The sequence below is a fragment of the Astatotilapia calliptera genome, chromosome 16 (assembly GCF_900246225.1).
Source record: "Astatotilapia calliptera chromosome 16, fAstCal1.2, whole genome shotgun sequence".
Classification (NCBI taxonomy): Eukaryota; Metazoa; Chordata; class Actinopteri; order Cichliformes; family Cichlidae; genus Astatotilapia; species Astatotilapia calliptera.
In genome coordinates this window covers 29322984-29343920 of record NC_039317.1, presented here as the reverse complement: position 1 = coordinate 29343920, position 20937 = coordinate 29322984, and the positions used below count along the sequence as shown (strand labels likewise).

At 39.3% G+C, this 20937-nt stretch overlaps 1 protein-coding gene across 3 annotated transcripts in view; it reads right to left on the bottom strand.

Moving 5' to 3' along the window:
* The window catches only part of glsb (glutaminase b), a 40694-nt gene that overhangs the window by 2856 nt on the left and 16901 nt on the right, over positions 1-20937 (bottom strand). For 2 of the 3 annotated variants that reach the window (XM_026145982.1, XM_026145984.1), the window contains 8 exons: positions 16548-16580; positions 14478-14536; positions 13842-13908; positions 12948-12998; positions 12421-12597; positions 11164-11295; positions 10588-10680; positions 631-692 (listed from right to left, as the gene is read on the bottom strand). In XM_026145982.1, the coding sequence (XP_026001767.1) occupies positions 631-692; positions 10588-10680; positions 11164-11295; positions 12421-12597; positions 12948-12998; positions 13842-13908; positions 14478-14536; positions 16548-16580 (674 nt within the window). Of the gene's footprint in view, positions 1-630; positions 693-5126; positions 9062-10587; positions 10681-11163; positions 11296-12420; positions 12598-12947; positions 12999-13841; positions 13909-14477; positions 14537-16547; positions 16581-20937 lie in introns of those variants that run through there. The other variant, XM_026145983.1, reaches the window with a different exon arrangement.

Sequence of the window (20937 nt, the reverse complement as noted above, 5' to 3'; positions counted from 1 at the left end):
GCAAACAAACGCTGAAGCATCACAGAGGTTTACAGAAGGTTTTACAGCTACATTAAAATGATAAGTGAGGCTTAATCTCCATGGTGAAATCTTAGTCGCCCTCACAGTGCTTCTTTCCCCATTTACACACCTCTAACCAGCATAAAATTACTCAACAGGTAAAAGTGAATTCATTGTTGAAATCAGGTTAAATTTACTTCTTTGTAACAGCCTGAAAACACGACTTTCCAAACAAAAGTCTAACAACCAGACCGAGCCCATAAAACGACATCCATGTTTGTTTGCAGACTCTTGTAGATTAAAAAAATGATGAAAAATATTTTAAGTCCATAACTCAAAATTGATCGTTAACAGGTGAAGAAGGCTGCAAACATGGATGCAGAGCCACACTTTAAACTATTTTTGAAAATAGTGCAAATGTTTCATGAGACTTTCATGAGGTCAGATGTAAAAACTCCACAGGGACACCTGTAAGTTCATTTTTCTGCCACTTGAGGTCACCAAGGTGCTTCCTCGTGCAGCCAGAGGAGTCTTTCTTTCATGTAGATGTTATTAAAAAGCTCCACTGGGGGGGCGAGACGTGACTAAATCTGAACTGCTCTCTTATTAAAAGCTGTGTGAGCTGCTCACCTCCTCAGGGCTGATACGTCCCCAGTGTAGGCGGAAAACAGCAGGTTGATGACAGACTTGACCTGTGGACGGAAACGGGACGTTTTCAGGGTCACACCATTAAACCAAAACACACAGGCAGCTGCATAAGAGCTGAAAGACTCACGAAGGAATTACTCCACACACATCTAATCTAACGCCACACATCTCAAGCAGCACTGAAAGGAAGTCAATCACACATTTATTTTTTATGATTATTTTGGAAGAAATTAGTCATTTAATCACCACAATGCTATAATTCAACAGCACTAACTATTTCAATCACAGATCCACGGTTTGGTCATAACTTACCACCAAACAGGAATGAATCATTTCCTATGAGCAAAACTTCAAAGTAAAACATGTGAAGAAAATAAGAATACAAACATGGAGAGGGCTCTACAGAAAAAAATCAAATCAAATCATTAACATTCAGTTTTTAGTATTTCACATTGTCAGAGCTGCAGTCTGTGAATTAATGTTGTTAATCCTTTATCAGAAGGGTTGCTGGGAGAGTTTCTCCTGAACAGGATTATTTATGTGAGGAGAGAGCTGAAGAAACGTAAAGTTTTGGTCCAAATAAAAGATTTACACAATTGAAAAAAAGAGACAGGGACTCAGAAAACCTGCAGATATTCATCAAAACAGCCTAAAATGGACATTTTTAAGAGTTTGACCATCTCTGTATTTTGTTATTCTGATCTTTTCGCTCCACAGTATCATGTTTTGTTTTCAGATAATCTTCTATTTTAAGATGTACTCATTTGTACCAGAGTCGTTGCAGTGTTCATAGTTTTCTTTTAGACTTTTAGTCTTTCTTTCACTTTAGCTTCAGTTTATTCCAGAGTGGATTTTCTTGTTTTTAATTAGTGTTTTTCTGTTTTACTGCAGGCAGCGCTTCACTCATTCATTCACTTGTGAGGACTGGTTTAAAAAAATGTTTATGCTAATGGTTACAACCATCTTTTCAATACAATTTGTGTTTGAGATTCAAAAAATAATCAGTCTCGCACAAAGCCTGTAACTGTCCAGTGTCATAATGTTTCTCTACAGGGTAAACTAGTTTCACATCTAGTTTTATTTCTTTAGTTTTAGTTAAGTAAATTAACCTTGGTTTGTACAAATTGGCCTTTGAGTGAAATCTTCTGATTTTGTTGTCCTAACCTCGTCCTCGTTTGGTAGTCCAATGAAAATATGCAAATTGTATCAGAGAGGCTAAAATAAACATGAGCACATACAATTTTCTGATTTGTGGCAAAAATGTGCACGAGTAAATATTTTTATTGGTACTTTTGAACTCGACATCATTGAATTAGGTAATATTAACTAACATTAGGCTTGGAATGTGACAGGAGCATTTACCTCTCAGAGTAGCTTTGTATGATTCACAGTCCATAATAATCCTTCTTTATTTTATCTTGGGCCTTTTTTTTTTTAACCCAAAGTTCTTTCGTGCAAAACAACATAAATGAAATTAAAACTAAATCAGCTGGATGAACACATTTTTATCTTATGTTTAAAAAAGCAAACAAAGCTTCAACATTAACTTAAAGTGGGGCAATTAACCAAGATGGCTACTAAGGTGCAAGTATGTAAAGGAAGAATATTCTTTAAAGGGCATGCGCAAAGGAGCTGGCAAGGGGCGCAGTGATCGAAGGAGATGGAAAGATACCAATAAGTTGGAGGGGGCGGTTACTTAGGCAACCAGAACCTGGAAGTCTGCAAGTTACCAAAGTGATGCGTGACAGGTTGCGTGGTTGACAGGTCGCCACAAAACGAGCGCTTAAGATTTACCCTATACTCCTGACACCTAGTTTAAAAAAGTGATTAAGCTGATGGTGATGCCCATCTTTTGTATACAGTCTGTGTTTGAGATGGTGAGAATAATCAGGGGACAGGGTCTCACATACATGACCTTTAATCAAAAATCAAAGCCACGTGCGAAAGTCGTTAACTCTCTAATGTCTCTCTAAAAGGTAAACCAGGCACCTTAAAACCCAGACCAGGTGCACAAAAAACACCTGCCGACGAGGCGTAAATATATTTGCATGTCTTCTTGTACGTTAGAATGCAGCAAAGCTGGAGTACTGATGAATGCAGTAACAGATGGCTGCTTGTCACCTTCAGGAAGCTTAATTCAACATCAACACATCCTCCAAACATTCACCTCTCCAAAGGTACAGTATAGCCTCATTCTGTGATCTGTTTGTTTTGCTGGTGGCAGGGAGCCAAAAGTCACACGCCTATGTGGTGTGACATGACAAAAATGAGGAATGGTGGTCCTTCAAAAACACCTGAGAACTATTTTTCTCCTTGCTGTCATGTGACACGTCACTGCGCACTCACATGGACGATCTTCTCAAAGGTCAGCGTTTAGCTTCTCTGTGCTCTGAAGGAGCTGCTGGCTGTGACTTCTTTCCACATCAATCGATGGGTGTGACTGTGTGTGCTGTAGTTAGTACGGAGCCCCGCAAGTTTAGCTTAGCTTACCATAAAAACTGGACTGGTGTGTGTGACGATTATAAAAAGGAAACTAAAGCTTATTTCACTCATTTATTTATTCACTTATTTATTATATTTGATAAAACAATTATATACTTAAAACCCCTAACCTGACAAATATTTGGAAATAACAAAAAAAAAAACTTTTTGTCTTTTTTGTATAATCTATTTAAAATAGCTACAAATTTCTGATCATGTCACCAAACTAAGATAAGCTTGAGGAGACAAGCTTCCCAAGTACAGGACTCATGAGGTGTTTTTTGTTATTTTTGCACAAAAAAATTGTTCTTTCGTGCAAAACAACACAAATTAAAGTAAAACTAAATCACCTGGATGAACAAGTTTTTATCTTATGTTTACAAAAGCAAACAAAGCTTCAACCTTAACTTAAAGTGGGGCCATTAACCAAGATGGCTACTGAGGTGCAAGTACGTAAAGGCAGAATATTCAGAATAATCAAAAGACAGAGTCTCACACACGTGACATTCGAAAAACAAATCGAATTAAAAAAATAAAAGCATTAAAGAACCGCTGCGAGCTCAGATGGGGAGACGGTTTAAAACAGATGCTTTATTTCATTTAATACAAGAAACAACAAGGCAGCAAAAATAATATCGACACCATTTTTACTGTCACGTCTGCACGTCCAGAACAAAGAGGCAGCTCATGGAGACTTCACAAACAGAAACATATAAAAGTATGACAGCTGTGAGCTGGGAACTGTTTGGTTTCACATTTTCAGGTCAGGAAGCAGCTCATTTTATCTTCTGCTTGTCTTTATATAAAAATCTAACCTCACAGTTCCGAGGTCACCAAACTTTGATGGTAGTGATCACTTTTAAATCTTTTATTAATTTACAACGGGATAACACACATGTTCAAGACACAAATTAACAAAAGAGAGACAGTGAAAAGGATTCAAACAAGGATGAAAATTCATGGAAATTGACAAAAAAAAAATAAAAATCATGCAGACAACAGAAAACAAACTCATACATGACATGAAGGTCTGTGCAAAGACGAGTCCTTTTGTTAAATTTGCACCATTAGAATTTAATCATCTTTGATTTTCTAACACTCGGGTTTGGATCGAGCCGTTCTTCATTTTATCTACTTTCATGGTGCAAACCGAACAAAGATTTACACAGACTCATAATACAGATCTGATGATTTCCACTGACGCTGCATTCAAAAGCCCCGCTGTCACGATTCTGATCGGAATAATCAGGGTTTTTTTGTTTGTTTTTTTGAAGAATAACACCAGTGTTGGGTAAGTTACTTTAAAAAAGTAATTAATTACTAATTACTTAATCAATATTGTATTTAAAATACTTATCTAATTACTGTGTCTGAAAAGTAACTTAATTACTCAATAAGTAATTTAACTAAATACTTCTTAGTCTTCTTTTAAAGACGGAGACTACAGTACGCAGCGGTAGCATCTCTTCCACAATGTAGCCTGCAGTTATTTTTTTAAGCTGACCTTCAGACGCTTTCTGTGCTGCTGAAGTAAAATCAGGTTTTGCCTGCTTAGCAGGAGTTGCCGCGGTGTTATCCATGGATGATGAACAAGAATCACTCAGAAGTGTTCGTCTGTGCTCTCCTGTCAGGCGCTTCAGTAGATTACTCGTGCTATTAACAGCAGCCGATAGTTTTTACATATTACTGTAATATTCTTGTCTGCTTGTTTCAGAAAAGTGAAGAGATGGGAATATGTCCATTTCATAAAACAGCCACTCGCTTCAGCCGAGTCCGACATCTTCCGCTTTAGAATACGACTATGCAGCAAACTGGTGCGAAATGACGCGCAGCTGCACTACAGCGATGTTAAAGCGGCAGAGTTTATTTTTACCCTTTAGAAGATAAATTATTGAAATTAAATAATGATATTCAGCGAGTTTAATTATTTTACAATGTAACGCAAGTACATTGTAAGTAACTGTAATTAAAATACCTAAAAATGAACAGTAATCAGTTACTCTACTTTTTCAGTGGAAAAGTAATTCAATTACAGTAACGTGTTACTTAGTAACGCGTTACACCCAACACTGAATAACACATAAACACAAGGTTTATGTGTTATTCTTCCAAAACAAAGAAGGACAGATGCGATTGATAATTAGTCCTGATTGGCTGGATCGGTTTAGTCTCCCCCCAATGCAGGTCCCTTTAGTTTTTATCTCTGGCTCTCAAATTCAGATTTTTGTGCCAATGAACTGAGCATCAAAGATGTAAAAGTCAATATTTTAAAGAAGAGGAGAGCGACTCGTTTCGCTCACGGCCAAGAGAAGGAAATGCCGAGCTAAGACCGAGCGAATCAGGAAAATAAACTATTCCTGTTAAACCGACGAGCTGCGCAGCGTTTAATCAAGTCCTAAAACAATTAATTACGTTAGTCTTAAAAGTGTAGTTTTTTTAGTGAACTGATTAATGAAACGTCCATAAAAACAAAAAAAAGGAACTGTTGTTATGGTAAAGGCCTCGCTCACATGTGAGGGAAGTAAAACAAGCGAGTGGTTGGTTGCTCGTAAAAGTCACGCACTCTGGAAAAACTCTGCACATATGGTTGATTTAAATGGGAATAAAATGAGCTTTGTACGTTAAACCGGGTTCAAGCTACACAGTATTTTTATCTCCGTATGCTCAGCACCCAGGATCTGTGTAGCCTAAACCGGCATACGCATCGCCTCCTCATTAGATCGGTTTTCCAGTGACTCAAGAGTTTGTACATTCAATAGTTTTACTAAAAAAATAAAAATAAAGTGCAGCTACATCATAATTTTCTCTAATTGTTTGGCAATTATATATTTTTTAAAAATCTCTTTATAACAATTTGCATTTTAAACGCAGTGTCAATTTTTCATAACTAACAATTCAGCTAAAATCAGCAAAATCAGTCGAACAGCAAACTTCACAACCAACAACACATGCGGGGGAGTTCATTTAAGCGTTCATACATTTGATCACTACACGAGAAAATAACTTTTTTATGTGATAATAATCTTCAGATTATAATAATCCAGCAACACTGATGATGACTGAGGCTTTTGAATACGTTTCACCTGTAACACCCACATGACCAGCAGAAGTTTAACAAAAAAGGAAAAAAAACAAAAACATGCCATGACAGTAGTAACATGGTGGTAACGGCTCCAGCAGCATCACTCTGAGCTCAAACCTACAAACACATGTTCAGTTTCAACAGTGATTAATAAACACACACCTCCTCCTGCTTCACGGTGCAGAGAAACTAAGGCATCCGCTGGCGCGACATTTATGTGCAAGTACTTATATTTACAGAGGAGCTCGTGAGATAAACCCGGAACGTCTGAAGTAAAAATTCAAACACACTCTTTGGTCTGCAGCTGAAGATCACTCGTGTGCAGATGCACAGCTGATAGCTACACACGCCTGCTGCTACGAACATCCAGAAATAAGAAATGCTGCCTAAACTGATGAGACTAAGACTCTGAAAACTTCCCAAACAACACTGAACGTTGTTCCTCGAGCTGGAACATCGACACACACCGGTTAACACCTCTTTTCTACAGATTTATGAATTTTTTTATTTTAAACAAAGTTTTCAGTGACATATATAGAGAAGAGCAGCTCCTCAGCAGACTAAAGCTTCTAAAACTGAAAGGGCCAGACTCACTAACCATCCTGCAGTCAGGATTTACTGAAGAGACCCACCAAAACCTGCACTCAGCTGTTTTTGCTGATTAACGAATCTGGTTTTAATTAACATGATTTCTTCAAGTTTGTGGCAGGTGGCTTACTGCTGTTTAAGCCACACAAACACAAAAATCATGTTTCATCCTGCACCTGACGGGTTGCTGGGAGCATTAATGTACTTGGACAGCCAGGCGGAGAGGTTATCAGAAAGGTGGATGTTAGTTCAGAACTAAAACTTCAGCAGGAACCTTTCGAGCTGAGCTCAGCGTATTTCTGGTCAACAGTAATTGTACTAATACTAGTAATTCTGGTACTTTGATGTAATAGAGTAAAACACAACACGGGAAGTCAGAGGGAGGGAATAGTTGCTCGCTACATGATTCATGTAAAAGCCATGGATGTGTTACGGGCACAGGTGAGCTGATGGGGCTGCAGTGTTTCAGGATTTTAGCCACATTTCTGCACAAGTGCCGGTCCCTCATGAAACTGTAGTGCACAGAAACTTATTTTGTGTCTATTAATGAGAATCTGGCAAGAGTGTAGTGAGATAGAGTCTTATAATCTGATCTGCAGGTGGAGTTCTGCAGAAACTGCTGTGCACAGACGGCTTTTAGTTGGATTGTTTCCATTGACTTTCATAAATTCCTGCAGTCTCACACAGTAAAAGCATCATGGCACAACAGCGGTAACTCAATGCAAACATAAATAATGGCATGTGACGGCACATCCAACATGTGATCCGTTCTCCTTCAGCTGTTTCTCCACGTGTGAAGCTAGCCATGCTGTATTTTTTTGGTTAACAGCTCACTCGCACACCCAGCAGGCTCGTGTTTGACTCGATAATCGCTTTGGTCATCACTGAAATGAACTGTGGCTGAGAAAAAGGGTTTTATTTGATGACTTTATCCTGTAACTGGACTAGAGCAGATAAAAGCCTCAGATTAAGTTCATCCACGGTTAGTACGTCTGATTTTTTTCTGGAAGTGCCAGCTCCATCTGCTCGCAGAACTTCCGACGCAATTTCAGGTGAGGGACATGAATCGTCACCTTTGTAGTAAATAAATGCTGCATTCACATTTAGCAGATTTATTTCTACATGGAGACATCGTGTTTGCATACTTTTGTGAGCTGTGCAAGGGAGTTAATGGTTGTATGAAGCCACGAGAGACTTTAACTGAACCTACACGACTGACTTTACTCGCCTTTCCTTCCTCAGAATTCAGAAGCATGTCAGGAAGCTGCAGGCAAACAAGTCAAACCTAAGAAACAGCCCAATGCTTTTGTCACCTGACTGCGAGAAAACTGCCCTCTGTTAGTATCAACCACATCATCAAACACAAACAAACTCAACTCGAGCTGAAAGTCCTCACGACTTCTGTCTGTTTCATAGTCGAGTTAATGTCAAAGAAATCGAAGCAGGCACAAATCAAGTATTATTTTAACAGAAAACACAAAGATCTGCAAAATAACGCAACACTTGTGAATGACATTTGTTAATGTTCTTCATCTATATTTTAAATCGAGGAGCCAAATGTCACAAAAGTGGGAAAAAAAAAAAAATAATAATAATAACCAGGAAAATAAAACATATCAATCACGGCTAAAATATTCATTTAATCACTCGTAACACACCCCTAAATTTAAAGTCAGTGTTTACTCTCAAGCAGCTGTTGTTTTGGGTCGTAGAGTGAACGCAGCATTAGCCGACATTGTTAAAAAGAAAACTCTGACGTGATGAAGAAGAAAATAAAGATAAAAGTGTGTTGAGATAAAACGAGAGCGAAGTGCGTACGTTACACATCAGATCCTTGTCACGTCGCTAAGGCAACGAAGCAAATGGAGGTCATTTGGAGTTCATAATAATAATAATAATAATAATAATAATAATAATAATAAGCTGATCCCATTTTTCCAGCACAGACAAAATCAAAAACAAGTTTCCTAGTAACCGCTTCACCAGCAATAAATAATCCTCTACATAATTTATACATAAATATGAGGGTGAGGAGACGATGCCGTCGCGTTGTTGGGAGATCAGGCGAGGTGGGGGCGTCTGTTTTTGTTTGTTTGTTTGTTTGTTTTAAAAGTTTCACTCGATGACTTTGTCCATCCTATAGACTACAGTGGTGGAGCTGTCCTCGTTCGACTCAGCGGGGGACACCTTTTTCCAAAGAGGGGCTTTCAGAGCCAGCTCCTGCTGGAGGCTCTCGTAATCCATAGGTCCGAAGGTCTGCTGCTGTTATTGACACGGATAATAAATTAGTCTCAAATCTCCGTTTCTGCCTGCGTTTATGTGCTGGGTGGATCGCTGCAACACTTGGAAGTAAAATGGAGCCATCAGTTTTCACAGTGCCATCAGTTTTCACAGTGTTTCCCACACATTCAGCAGTGTTAATGGAGCACTATATACCGAAAATACTGCATAATGTAATAACACAACACACCTGCTTGCTCATATTGACAACTTATATCCCTACCAGGGGTCAGACATCTTTGTTTATAGAGCTATAAAACACTTTTAGGCCCTATAGTAACCGAAACACAGCTCAACAGCAGGTGTTAATTTAAATCTTTAACCACATGTGACTCTGCAGCGGGGCATTTTCATCACAGTAAGACCACGCTTTCTTCTTCTTCGTTTTTGCATTAATAAAACTAAAATTGTTTACATTTTTGTTGTTATTACCAACAAAATGTAACAATAAGTTAGCATATTTACGCTGGCTCTGACACAGAGTAGCTATAAAGCTCTGCGCCTGCATTAGCAGAAGGAATCAAAGTAAAAGAGCTGGCATAATAAATAAAGTAAATTTGACATATAGCATTATAGAAACGTTAAAAGTAGTATTTTTATACAATAGATTAGATTCTATCTAATCAATAGATTGTGATTAAAGTCCAGCAGCAGATTATGCAGTAAGTCAGTAACTCAGCAAACAAATCTGTCCACAAAATCCTCTTTTTCCACTTTTACATTTGTAGCTCAGGTGACTCAGGACTACACACTTAGGACACTTCCACACTGACCATCCACCTGAGCAAAACAGTTTTCTTTCAGATTTTTAGACTTGACGAAATCCTGCCGTTATTACACCTGGTTCACATCATCCGACATGCTCGCTGCTTGATTTTTTTTAGGCATTTTATTGTTTAGTTCTTTAGTCGTACTGAGGAAGCGAGCTAGAGCTTTTAAAAAAACCACGGTGGTTAATCAGAAAAAGAGAACATTAATTTTTGATCATTTCAACCCATTTGTGTTTACTTGCTTAAACAGAAAGTAGAGATGGCGAAAGCCTGGATGCACCCTGGACCCCAGTTTTTATAAAGTCACATGATGGAAAAAGCCGCAGCTACGTCAGCAGAGTAACGGAAAAAAGCTTCACCAGTGCTCGCCATTGTGGAAGTGCACGCTACGGTCTGAAGAAATACTTTAGTTTCCTCAGAAAAAGGTTCTGGGCACTCTGAATGTAAAATGTGAGGGAAACACTGCATCATCTACCAGACATGTTCTGAACGATCAGACTGAGTTTGGCTCCAGGTGTCTTTTAACTCAAGATTTGGCTCCTTGTATGTTAAATATATGCAGTAAACGAATATACTCCACTCACTTTATGCAGCTCTTCCACCCGAAGGAGGAACAGGGACAGTTTAGGGGCTACTGTGCGTGCAGTTATGGAGGTCAGTGCAAACAGCTGAGACTACAGGAAGCTGCTGGAGAGGTGTGCTGTCACATGAGCCTGACGAGGCGGCGTTTGTCCTTACCCGCTGGTCGCCTCCTTCTCTGCGAGGGTCGTGCTTCTTGGTGAAGTGCCTCAGATTGTCGTAGTTGTGGAAGTTGAAAAGCTCCACCAGGTCCTGAAATACAAAGACAGAAAGACTAAAACTAACAAAGCAGCTGAGAAAAGCTAAAATGGTGTCTTGCCACCTAGTGAGAGGTGGGAAACTCCAGCCCTGCCACAACCCTGGACTAGGTAAACAAAAGAGATGATGGATGAATGAAAAGAAAACAAAAACGTAAACAAAATTCAATTAAAATTAAAAGTGAAGTCTTACATCTTGTGTGTGTTAATGTGACGCTGAGCGGTTCAGACTCTGCTAATGTTTTGGGTCTGATCTAAAATGACTGCTGCTTAGACTTCAATGCAAAGTAGCCGGGGTGCTCATTCGAATTCGAATATGAACCACACTAATGGGAAAGAGCATCCCTGCAATGAAAGGCCACTTTCAGCTCCTAAAAGCAATTCTGCTCCTTCTGCTGCTGTAAAATATTTAAGTTAATAAACAAGGAGGTGCAATATTGTCTCGAGGCGGAGTGTTTATTCTCCGGGCATCACGTACCGTGCAGAACTGGATCCCTCTGACCGAGTTGCCCAGCTTGTCGAGCGGAGGCGACCAGCACATGATGCCCATCACGTTGGGCACAACCAGCAGGATCCCTCCTGATACTCCAGACTTGGCAGGCAGGCCGACCTGCAGCAGGGAAACAAAGCAGTTACAGAAAGGCTGGCTGTGTGTGCAGAAGCAGCACGACGGTGACAAAGTACATCAACACAGCGATGGTAAATCTCACGATACACTGAATATTCTCAGAAATCCCTAAGAGTTATTTAGATTTTTTGTGTCAGATCCAAAGCAACAGTGCCTTCGTTTTTCTGTTCAGTTTCAGAGTCCAGAAATCCATTTCCCACCGACTCAGGATGAAAGTCGTTGTGCCTCGTTTATTGATCATTTCCTCTGAGATACTCTAGCTGTGGTTTAATGTGAGAATTCATATGGTTAAAACTACCTAACACAGATAATCTAACACTATCACGACTTTAAAATCTGATATCCAATCACATGGGCCCTTCGGTTGAGGGTTGTTAATACAGTAAACACTGTATTAACAGTATTAATACAATTGTGGTGCTTTTTAAAAGTAACAAAAGACATCTCATTATGTTTAACAGTTTTAACTGGGATGGATTTTGAATGTCATGCTTATGCAGAGCTGGATTATCACCAGAGGAAGCTTAGTTACATTTTGAATTGTTGGTTGCACCAGAAATGTTTAAAGACAAAACTGTCCGAAAACAACAACCCATGCTTCAAAAAAGAACGTTAGCTCCACAATATGCTAAACTCCGTAAGAAAACAAGTGTGAAAAAACTTCACCTGAGCTTCATGAATTTGTTTTTTTAGTTTAATATCATCAGCTATAAACTATTTATTTTGGATCCACATCTTGAGTATGTCTCCAGAACACTTATGTCCATTTTTAAGGACAAACACTCAAACTTTTTTCCCTGTTTGCTCTCAGTTTAGATGATCATTGCACCTGATGAAGCCTTGTCTCCTCGACATCATCTCTTATTTTGTTTAATATCTGCAGTGCTTTATTTAAGGTTTTTGTTCACTGTTATATTTTTTTTAAATCACCTGTAGTGCTACTGTCTGCTTGTTGAAGCACTCTGAACTATTTTTAGGCACTGCTGTTTAATAAATTGCATATTCCTGCAGTTTTAACAATCATCGTTCCAAGTCTAATTAAAAATTCTGAAAATACAAACAGTTAATAAATCAAAACACCAGTAACCCGTGTTGTGTTTCACTCACATGGAAAGCAAACTGCCCTGAGAAGTCGTACATGCCACAGGAGTGCATCAGACTCAGCGTGTTCCTCACCGCCTCTGGGTTCAGCACACGCTCGCCCGTGATTGGGCAGATACCCCCGTTGGCCAGGGTGGCCGCCATGACACTGGCACTCTCACATGTCACCTCAATGGAGCAGAGCTGGAGAGGCAGAGACAATAACTCTGTTACTGCAGCTTGATTTACAAAGCGAGGTGACAGAAAAGTGAAAGTAAAGGGTGGAAATGATGGAAATAAATCCATCTGATTGGTTTGGGAGATACTGGAACAGCATATAGAGGTAAAACCATCTGTTCGTGGTCTGGAAGCTATGTATGTATCACACAGAAAGAAGCTGAAAGAAGTGGTGGAAACAACTGGTCAGGAAGCTTTACTGTTGAGGATAAAAATCAATAGCAGGAAGCAGCTCAGCAATGAAGCAGGAAAACAACCTAATGATATCCTCTCATTAAAAATGTATAAATACTGGAAGAGGCTAAAGTTACACTCACTTGAAAGTACAAGTCCAGTACAGAGGTCATGTCTGTCCCCTCTGGGAAACACTGCAGAGAGGAGAAAAAAAAACATTTAATAACCATGCTCTCATGCTGAAGAGACTTGAAAGCATCAGGTACAAGAGCCAAAGGGCTGAAACCCTTTAAATATGTGTTTCACAGTCTCCACTTCCTCTAATATGCATCCATCATCTCTCCATCATCTTTGATCCGTCACAGCTTACGAGTGCCGTCAGCCCCATTAAAGACTTGTTTTACACCAGACCACCTGATCAAAGGTTTACTGTTTCAAAGAATAACTGTTGTTTTCTTCACAGGAAAAAAAAAAATCCCAAAACTCTTTTCATCTTGTTCTTTCCTCAGAAACACATGGACTTGGACACACGGTGACTGACTGACGTCTTTCTTGCTGTCTTGCATCTGCAGATGAGTTTATTTCTGGGAAAGTCCAGCTGAACTTGCAGCACTCGCGCTAATCAAACGAGGAGCTCGGCCAGAACATGGCTCACCTTGTTTGATTGTATTTATGTTACTGATCTGTGATCCCGGCAAAAACCAGGCTGCTGTGTCCTAGATAAGAACAACACCACCAGGTTTTTTCTGTTCTAAACTGATGCTGCAGTTTTTCCATTCATACGTTTAAAAAAAGTCTCAGGGGTCTTAGCTGACTCCTACCAAAAGGCAAATCAGGAGGGTTACAATCAGCTGAATCAAAAATATGCAGATTTTTCTCATTTATGCATGAACGTAGTTAAGGGGCGAGAAGCATTACATGCTGAGCTGCTGGCTGTAAACTTTCAAGCTTCAGTGGCAAAATAAGCAGAAACGTGAGGCTAGTTTAAACTCTAAATTCTCTCCAGGTTTTCAGAGAGGAGAATCACAAAGACAAACCTTTTTTTCTTTCAGGTAGTAGCCGATGGCGAAGTTCCTGTCTCCTGACTCACGCTCAGACTGGAATCTGTCACACAAAGAAGAGCACTCCCATTACAGATGAAGGTAGCGTGTGTGTGTTATTTCAGTGCTGTGCTGGTATTCACAGACCTCGGCCTTCATGTGTACAACATAACCACAGCTCACGCAATCATGTGATGACACTGCAACACGAGCCGTCATAAATCATGCAAACCTTTAAAACCTCATCAGCACCTGTGGAAGTCCTCAGCACACAACAGATGTGGGTCACTGAGGACCAAAATGATGTTTCTGTAAACAATTTTCAGCCTTTTTGTATAAAGAAAAGGGTTTTTTTTACACGATTAATTATTATTGTTGTTGTTCTGAGCAGGTATTATAAGACAGTCCTGCTTATATCTGACTTCTCGTGAACATAAGCCATTTAAAACATGGCCTGTGTGCTTGTTAATTTGATCCCAGTTAATTAAGGTGTTTTTCACAGTTTATGCTTCCTGTAATGAGCCTGTGAAGGTTATTACGGTGGTGTTTAGGTCAGCTCGGTTCAGGGGTTTGCAGGGCAAGGATAAGTAAACTTGGGTGATTTTAAGGAGGCGATGTGGAGGGAGGACTTACGTGGCGTTGCTGAAACCCACATACTCATTTCCCGCCATCTTTTTCAGAAAGTTCATGACCTGGAGGGAAAGCAGGAGGAGAGTAGAGATGAAAAAATGATCCAGAGGTTCATGTATGGAGGTCAAACACTACAAATGATAAGAGCTGCCAGCTAAACAGCACATATAAAACATCAAGAGTCCCTCTAAACCTATTCAACACACACAGAGGTGCAGATAATTAAACCTCAAGAGAAAATTCAATGTTTGATTTCACGAGTACTGACTCTTTCCTACACGAGAGCATTGACTGCACCAATAAAAACATTTATGAGGAGGAGGGGTGCTGAGGGTGCTCACCAGCCTCTCAAATAATGGCTACAAGAAAAACCAACACAGTGGCAGCCAGAGATGGGCAGTAACGCGTTACTTTTTTCAAGTAACGAGTAAAGTAAGGGATTACTATTGCAAAATCGGTAATTAGATTACCGTTACTTTCCCGTAGGAACGCTGCGTTACTAAAACCGTGAGTTTTTTTGCGAGAATGTCTCACGACAGTGACGTAAGCGAGTGCGCCGTTAGTGACAACAGCTGTGTGCAGATCAACAATGGATCACATATCGATTGTGGGAGAGAGTATGAGCGTGCAGCGTTTAAAGCGTGGAAGTACTGACCTTACTTTGAGTTTGATTCCGTAAAAAGTGACAAAAACATTAGCGTCCGTTGTGCGTGGGAAGAAAACTTCTTTTTACAGCGAAAAAAACCCTAAACTTCCAAGCAAGCACCGAGTGCGCAACGACGTAATGGGAAATTCACAGAGACACTCGCGGATTCTTCAACTGACCGCAGCACACCTGCACCAGGGTAACCCTCCGCCTACCGCAGTCCTGCTTTACAGGTGAAAATAGAGCAACAGGACCGCTGAGTCTTTGACTTTATTTATTTTCTGCTGTTTTTTACTTGCATCTATTTGAAAGACTGAGTGTAAACACAAAAAATATTTTATTTTATGTGCTGGAATGTGCAGAAAATAGGTTTAAATGTTAAACTAATTTATTCAAGTCAGAGAATGTTGCATATAATTAAATGTTTTGCTTGATGCATAAAGTTAAAAGATTAAAACTGATAAAACAAGTTAAAAAAAAGAGACTTTTCCATTTGATTACATTTTGTATGATGGATTATGTAGAAAAAGTAGAATTGGGCTGAAAGATCTATCGCTTTATCAACTCTTCAGGTTGTAAATTGTGTTTTTAAAAGGTAACTAAGTAACTAAGTAATTAATTACTTTTGAAGATAAGTAATCAGTAAAGTAACGAGATTACTTTTTGGGGGAAGTAATCAGTAATTAGTTACTGATTACTTTTTTCAAGTAACTTGACCAACACTGGTGGCAGCGAATGCTCAGGTTGACCCTTCAAAATGAGGAGTCTGAAACAAATGAGCAATGTCGCTTTTATACATCCACTGGTCATTTTATTAGGTACACCTTCAGCTCTGCCATTATTTATCATGTCATAGATTCAACAAGAGATTTTTGTCCATGTTGACTTGATGGCATCACACAGTTACTGCAGATTTATCAGCTGTACATACATAATGTGAATCTCCCATTCTACCACATCCCACAGCTGACCCTATCGTCTGACTGCCACAGCAGAAATAGAGTCTTATCTCGTCAGACCTGGCAACATTTTTCCAATCTGGTATATCCAGTTTTGGTGAGTCTGTGTGAAGTGTACCCTCAGTTTCCTGTTCTTAGCTGACAGAAGTTATACCCGGTGTGGTTTTCCACTGCAGTAGCTGAGCTGGTTAAGCTGGTTCAAGGCTCAGAGATGCTCTTCTGCATACTTTGGTTGTAACTGTAAGTGTTATTTGAGCTACTGTTCTATATTGATGCATCAGCTCGAAGCAGACCGGCTGATTAGAGAGTTGTGCTTTGAAAAGGTGTACCTAATAAAGTGTCCAAGAAGATTTATTTCACATTTTAACATCAGGTTATGACGTTGTTAGATGAACGAATCACACCTTGACAAAGAAAATATAAATGAACTTTAAATACTTGTGGGTCAGAGCTCTGACCAATACTCACATAGTCAAATTTCTCTGCGTTGCTTACACTTTGCTGCGGAGAAAACAAAATAAAGAGTCGTTAGCACGGTTCATTTATAGAGAGAAATCTCAGAGGATAAAGCACATCACAAAAGATTTTATAAAATGATAAATGATAATTCTGACCAACTAGATTTACATAATTAGCAGGCATGAACAGATCTGATTACAAATAAAGTGTAAAAATCACACGAGCTTTGCCAAGAGTTCAACAAACTATTAATGCGATCAGTTTGCGGATAGATTACAAAGAGGGAAGTTTGAAGGGAGACTTAGCAGACGTGTTCATGACATCTCACTGATTCCAATCCAAACAGTCAAACCTGTTTTTAATATGTATGACATTCCTGACTGTGTGCATGTTTCTACAGTAAGTCTGCAAGATGTGGGTGTATGCAGGCAGGTGTGTATTATAAGTTAACACTGTGCAGGTGTGTGAGTGTGTGTATATTTGAGGTGAAGAGGGAGGGAGGTTTGGCCTTCGTCACAGCTTGTAGCTCGCTGATGTCCCGCAGAGAAAACACAGCAAAGGAAAAACAAAACAAAAGAACATGGCCACACATGCACATTTAAAGTGCTGTAGCACCAGTTTTAACTTTACTTGTAGAGTTTTAAAACTGTGGCACTGATGGAGATGTTAAAGAGTCACTACATGAAGTTTCTACAGAGCTGATTGGAGGAGAATAAAAAAAATAGAGAGAAGGGAGAGGAAGAGGATCAGGGGAAGTGGGAGAGAATGAGGAGATAGATATGGAAAAGGAAGAAAAAATTACCAACGTCATTTGACCTGCTGCTGCAGTCATTATTTCCCACAGTTCCTAAGTCTGCAAAATATGCAACATACAAAAACAGCAACAACATGTAGCCTTCAAGCAGCATGTAACAACAGTTTGGGGGCATACTGCCACGGCAAGCTCCTCACGGCGGGTTTCCCCACCGAAGGTTAAAGGCTAACTGTGCAACCTCACCAACGGCTTTACAGTTAAAATCAAAATCAAAAGCAACACATTTAAAAAAAAGAGACACTGATGAGCCGATGTGGACACAGACACATGTTCTGAGTTTGAGTTTAAGGCCTGAGGACTTCAAACTGCATCATTAATTAGTAAGAAAGCTGTGACTGAACCTGTCTGACGGCTGTGAGCGTCTAAGGAAGTCCTCTTTGTATCACATGGTGGTTCAAAAACACAGAACCTGATCAGCTCAGACTTTAGTGAGGTTAATGTTAACTCGAGCGTGCCTGCAGAGCCGGAGTCCAGACATGTTCAGTAAAAGTTTTATGATTCAAGAAGCAGCGAGTTCAACCAAGCCGGTGTTGAAGCGTTAAAATCTGCAGTTCCACTAACGTCCACTTGAGGCCGACTCAAGCAGCGAGCCAGTCCCTGCAGACTTCCGCGTTAAATCAACTTTACAGCAGAAATAAGGTTCGGAGCCTGATATAAGCAAGTCGTCTCCCAGGCTTCACCTCAGCCTGTGTTTGTGCTCTTGGAGTCTCTTTAATTCAAATAAAAATGGCGGCTGAGCAGTTAATTGTACTAACAGACCATCCAGGAAGGATGGTGCAGTTTAGATGAGTGAAATTAGAGGATTTTATTTGAATGTTATTCAGCGGTTAGCAGCTATCTGTGCACTGCACCCATACAGTTTATGCTCCTGTTCAAGTCTGGTAACTTCTGACTCCAAATGTTTAAGTTCATCTTTTTTTAAAACAGTTTTTATGCATAATATTCAGCACTTTACTTTTAAAAAAATAAATAAATTTGTGGCTTAAACCCAATGTAAGCTGGAACCCACAGCTGCCCTCAATTAACAGTATTATAATTATCTAAATGATTCTTTATGTTTCTGTAATTGTTAATCCACCTGTATGTGAAAGCTCTTTAATCTAAACTGTATTTTAGTGATAAAATATAATTATTATCGTTATCCATAAATTTTTGAACTTATTATTTTAAAAAAAAAGAAAGGGAAAAAAAAAAAGAGAAAATAGTAAAGAAGATTTTTTTTTATTAAGATGCCAAATTATTGTTATTTACTTGTATTCCTGATTACTTTCTGACTTCTCAAAGAAATCCCGTGTGAGAGCTTTGCATGACTGGGTTGATGGTGTTAGTAAAGCTGTAATGTCACATGACAGTAAGGATAAACTGTAGTGAGAAAAAAAAATTTAGTCCTGATTTTGGTGCAAATTCAAACTTTTGAAGCAGTTTAATGGGTCTGATGGGTGTCTCTGTCCGTGCTTTACAGTTTAAACATAACAGAGGTGTCAAAATACAAGGTGTGGAGGCTTTTATTGCCAAAATTTAATTGAGAATCAGTGCAGCCTATTTTTCCCTGGTTTAAGAGTGTTTTGGCTAACCTAAACATGTCCAGACTCCAGCTCAGTAGGAAGCATTTAGTGACTCTGACACATGAATGATAAACTGCCTGCAAAACAAACAGTTTGTTTTGGTCCTGAGAAAAAAGATCCAGCTCTTGATGCTAAAAGCTGTGGGTTGCTTTTATCACAGGGTTTCCTGCTCTACCTCCTCCTGCAGCTAAAAACAAAGCTGATAAGAGCAGAGAGTGAAACACAACAATAACACCAGGGTCATTGAACTGAAACACAGAGCAGTCGATTATCTGCAGATTTATTTTATATCATTCAAACATTTAAAATGACATGCAGGCGTTCGTCCATCTGATGACTGATTTTTGTGACTGTTACTCTTGCATCTGCTCTCTCGAATGTTTCAGTTTTCATTTTAGCTTCTTTTCGTTCATTTTTACTGCGATGCTCTTATTTTGTTATAAACCAAGCTCTTCCCTTTTTCTACCTTTTCTTTAAAAGCACAAAGTCATGCAATTAAATTCAAATAAAGCAGAGTTGGAACAAATGTTTGGTCATCCATCTACAGAAAGTAAAGGTCAGATTATTAATGGTTTAGAGGGATTAACATTTCCTGTAGTTGCCTTTGCCTCTGGGTTGCAGTGCAATTAATCAAAATCTAATTAAAATCACGATTTTACAATACAGTGCAAAGTTTATTGTTTCAAAAGTTCAAAAAGTCTGTGGTTTTTCCATCGGTTCTTCTTTGCTTTCTGCTCGTCTACCATGCAGGTCTCCCAGATACTCACCTAAACTCCCTAATGTGATGACCGTGTGTCACTTCACCTTCTCCGCCTCTTTTGTCCCTGCGTTTATTTGTTTTCATTTGACTTAAATTTAAAATTCATACCCCTGTAAAAAGACATTTTTTTAAATTTCAGTAAATAAACGTGATTACTATTTTTGTCGTAAACGTGGAGTCCTGCCTTATTTCAGTTCGGGACCAAAGGACCGGAGAGAAGACAGCGTTTAGTCTAAAAGCATTTTTGTAAATGAGCCTGCTGCTGTCTCTGTTTAAACTAATTTTGTCCTCTGCTTTGATTTAAATTAGGAGTGTTAAGAGTCTGCACTCCCCTTTGCTCAGCTGCTGTTTTTCAATCGCGACGCAAAAGCTGCGTGATAAACGTCCCTCTAATGTGAAGCTAACAGATCACGAGGCAAAGTGTAGTCACTTTAAAAACGGTTCATCTGCAGGGTGAAAATGAACAAGAAGCACAAATAGAAAAAAAAGATCAAATGAACAATGTTACAATAACATGTGGTCACTGAAAACACACAGACCTGAGCTACCTTTAAATACAAAAAGATCCAAATCACTCTGAAGAGCTTCCTTCTCTGGACTGCTTCCACTCAAGTCCAACAAAAACTAAAAGTAACACCTTGAAGCTTTGGCAATATATCAATGCAGCTGGGATGAATCACTTCATTAGTCATACAGGATAAAGTCTAAGTGCTGGGGACAGAAAAAAATAGGTCACCTCCAGAAAAAGCTGCAGCAATCGATCGTTAAAGTGAGTCATGACACAATAAAGGGGGGTCAAACATCTACTTGAAAGGCTTTAAAGTGTTTTTAAATGTAACTCTGCCAGAGGAAAAGCCTATGACAAAGCTGGCATTTAAGCCAGGTTTAATATCTCCTTTGTTTGGGGGGTCAGACTGTGAGCTGCAGCTGGTTTGATCTCTCACCAGAAAACTTACTGAATCTACGTTAAGGCTGAGATAAAATCTGAAGGTGTGCATTTTAACCTGTGCTTGCTCTCCGTGCAGGTTATTTTTAGTCTGTGTGGTTGAAGCGTGTGAGCTGGAGCAGCTAAGTGTCCTTCAGGAGGGATTAACGAGACTTTTAATCACCACAACAGGACACACGCCTAAGGGCAGTAACTTACAAATACCTCGAACTGAGTCAGTCGTAAACACGAGAACACAGTGGAAAGAAAATCATGAGTTTCACAAGAATCAGTTAAATAAGTCAGGAAATGGCAGGTAAATCATTAAAAGCAGG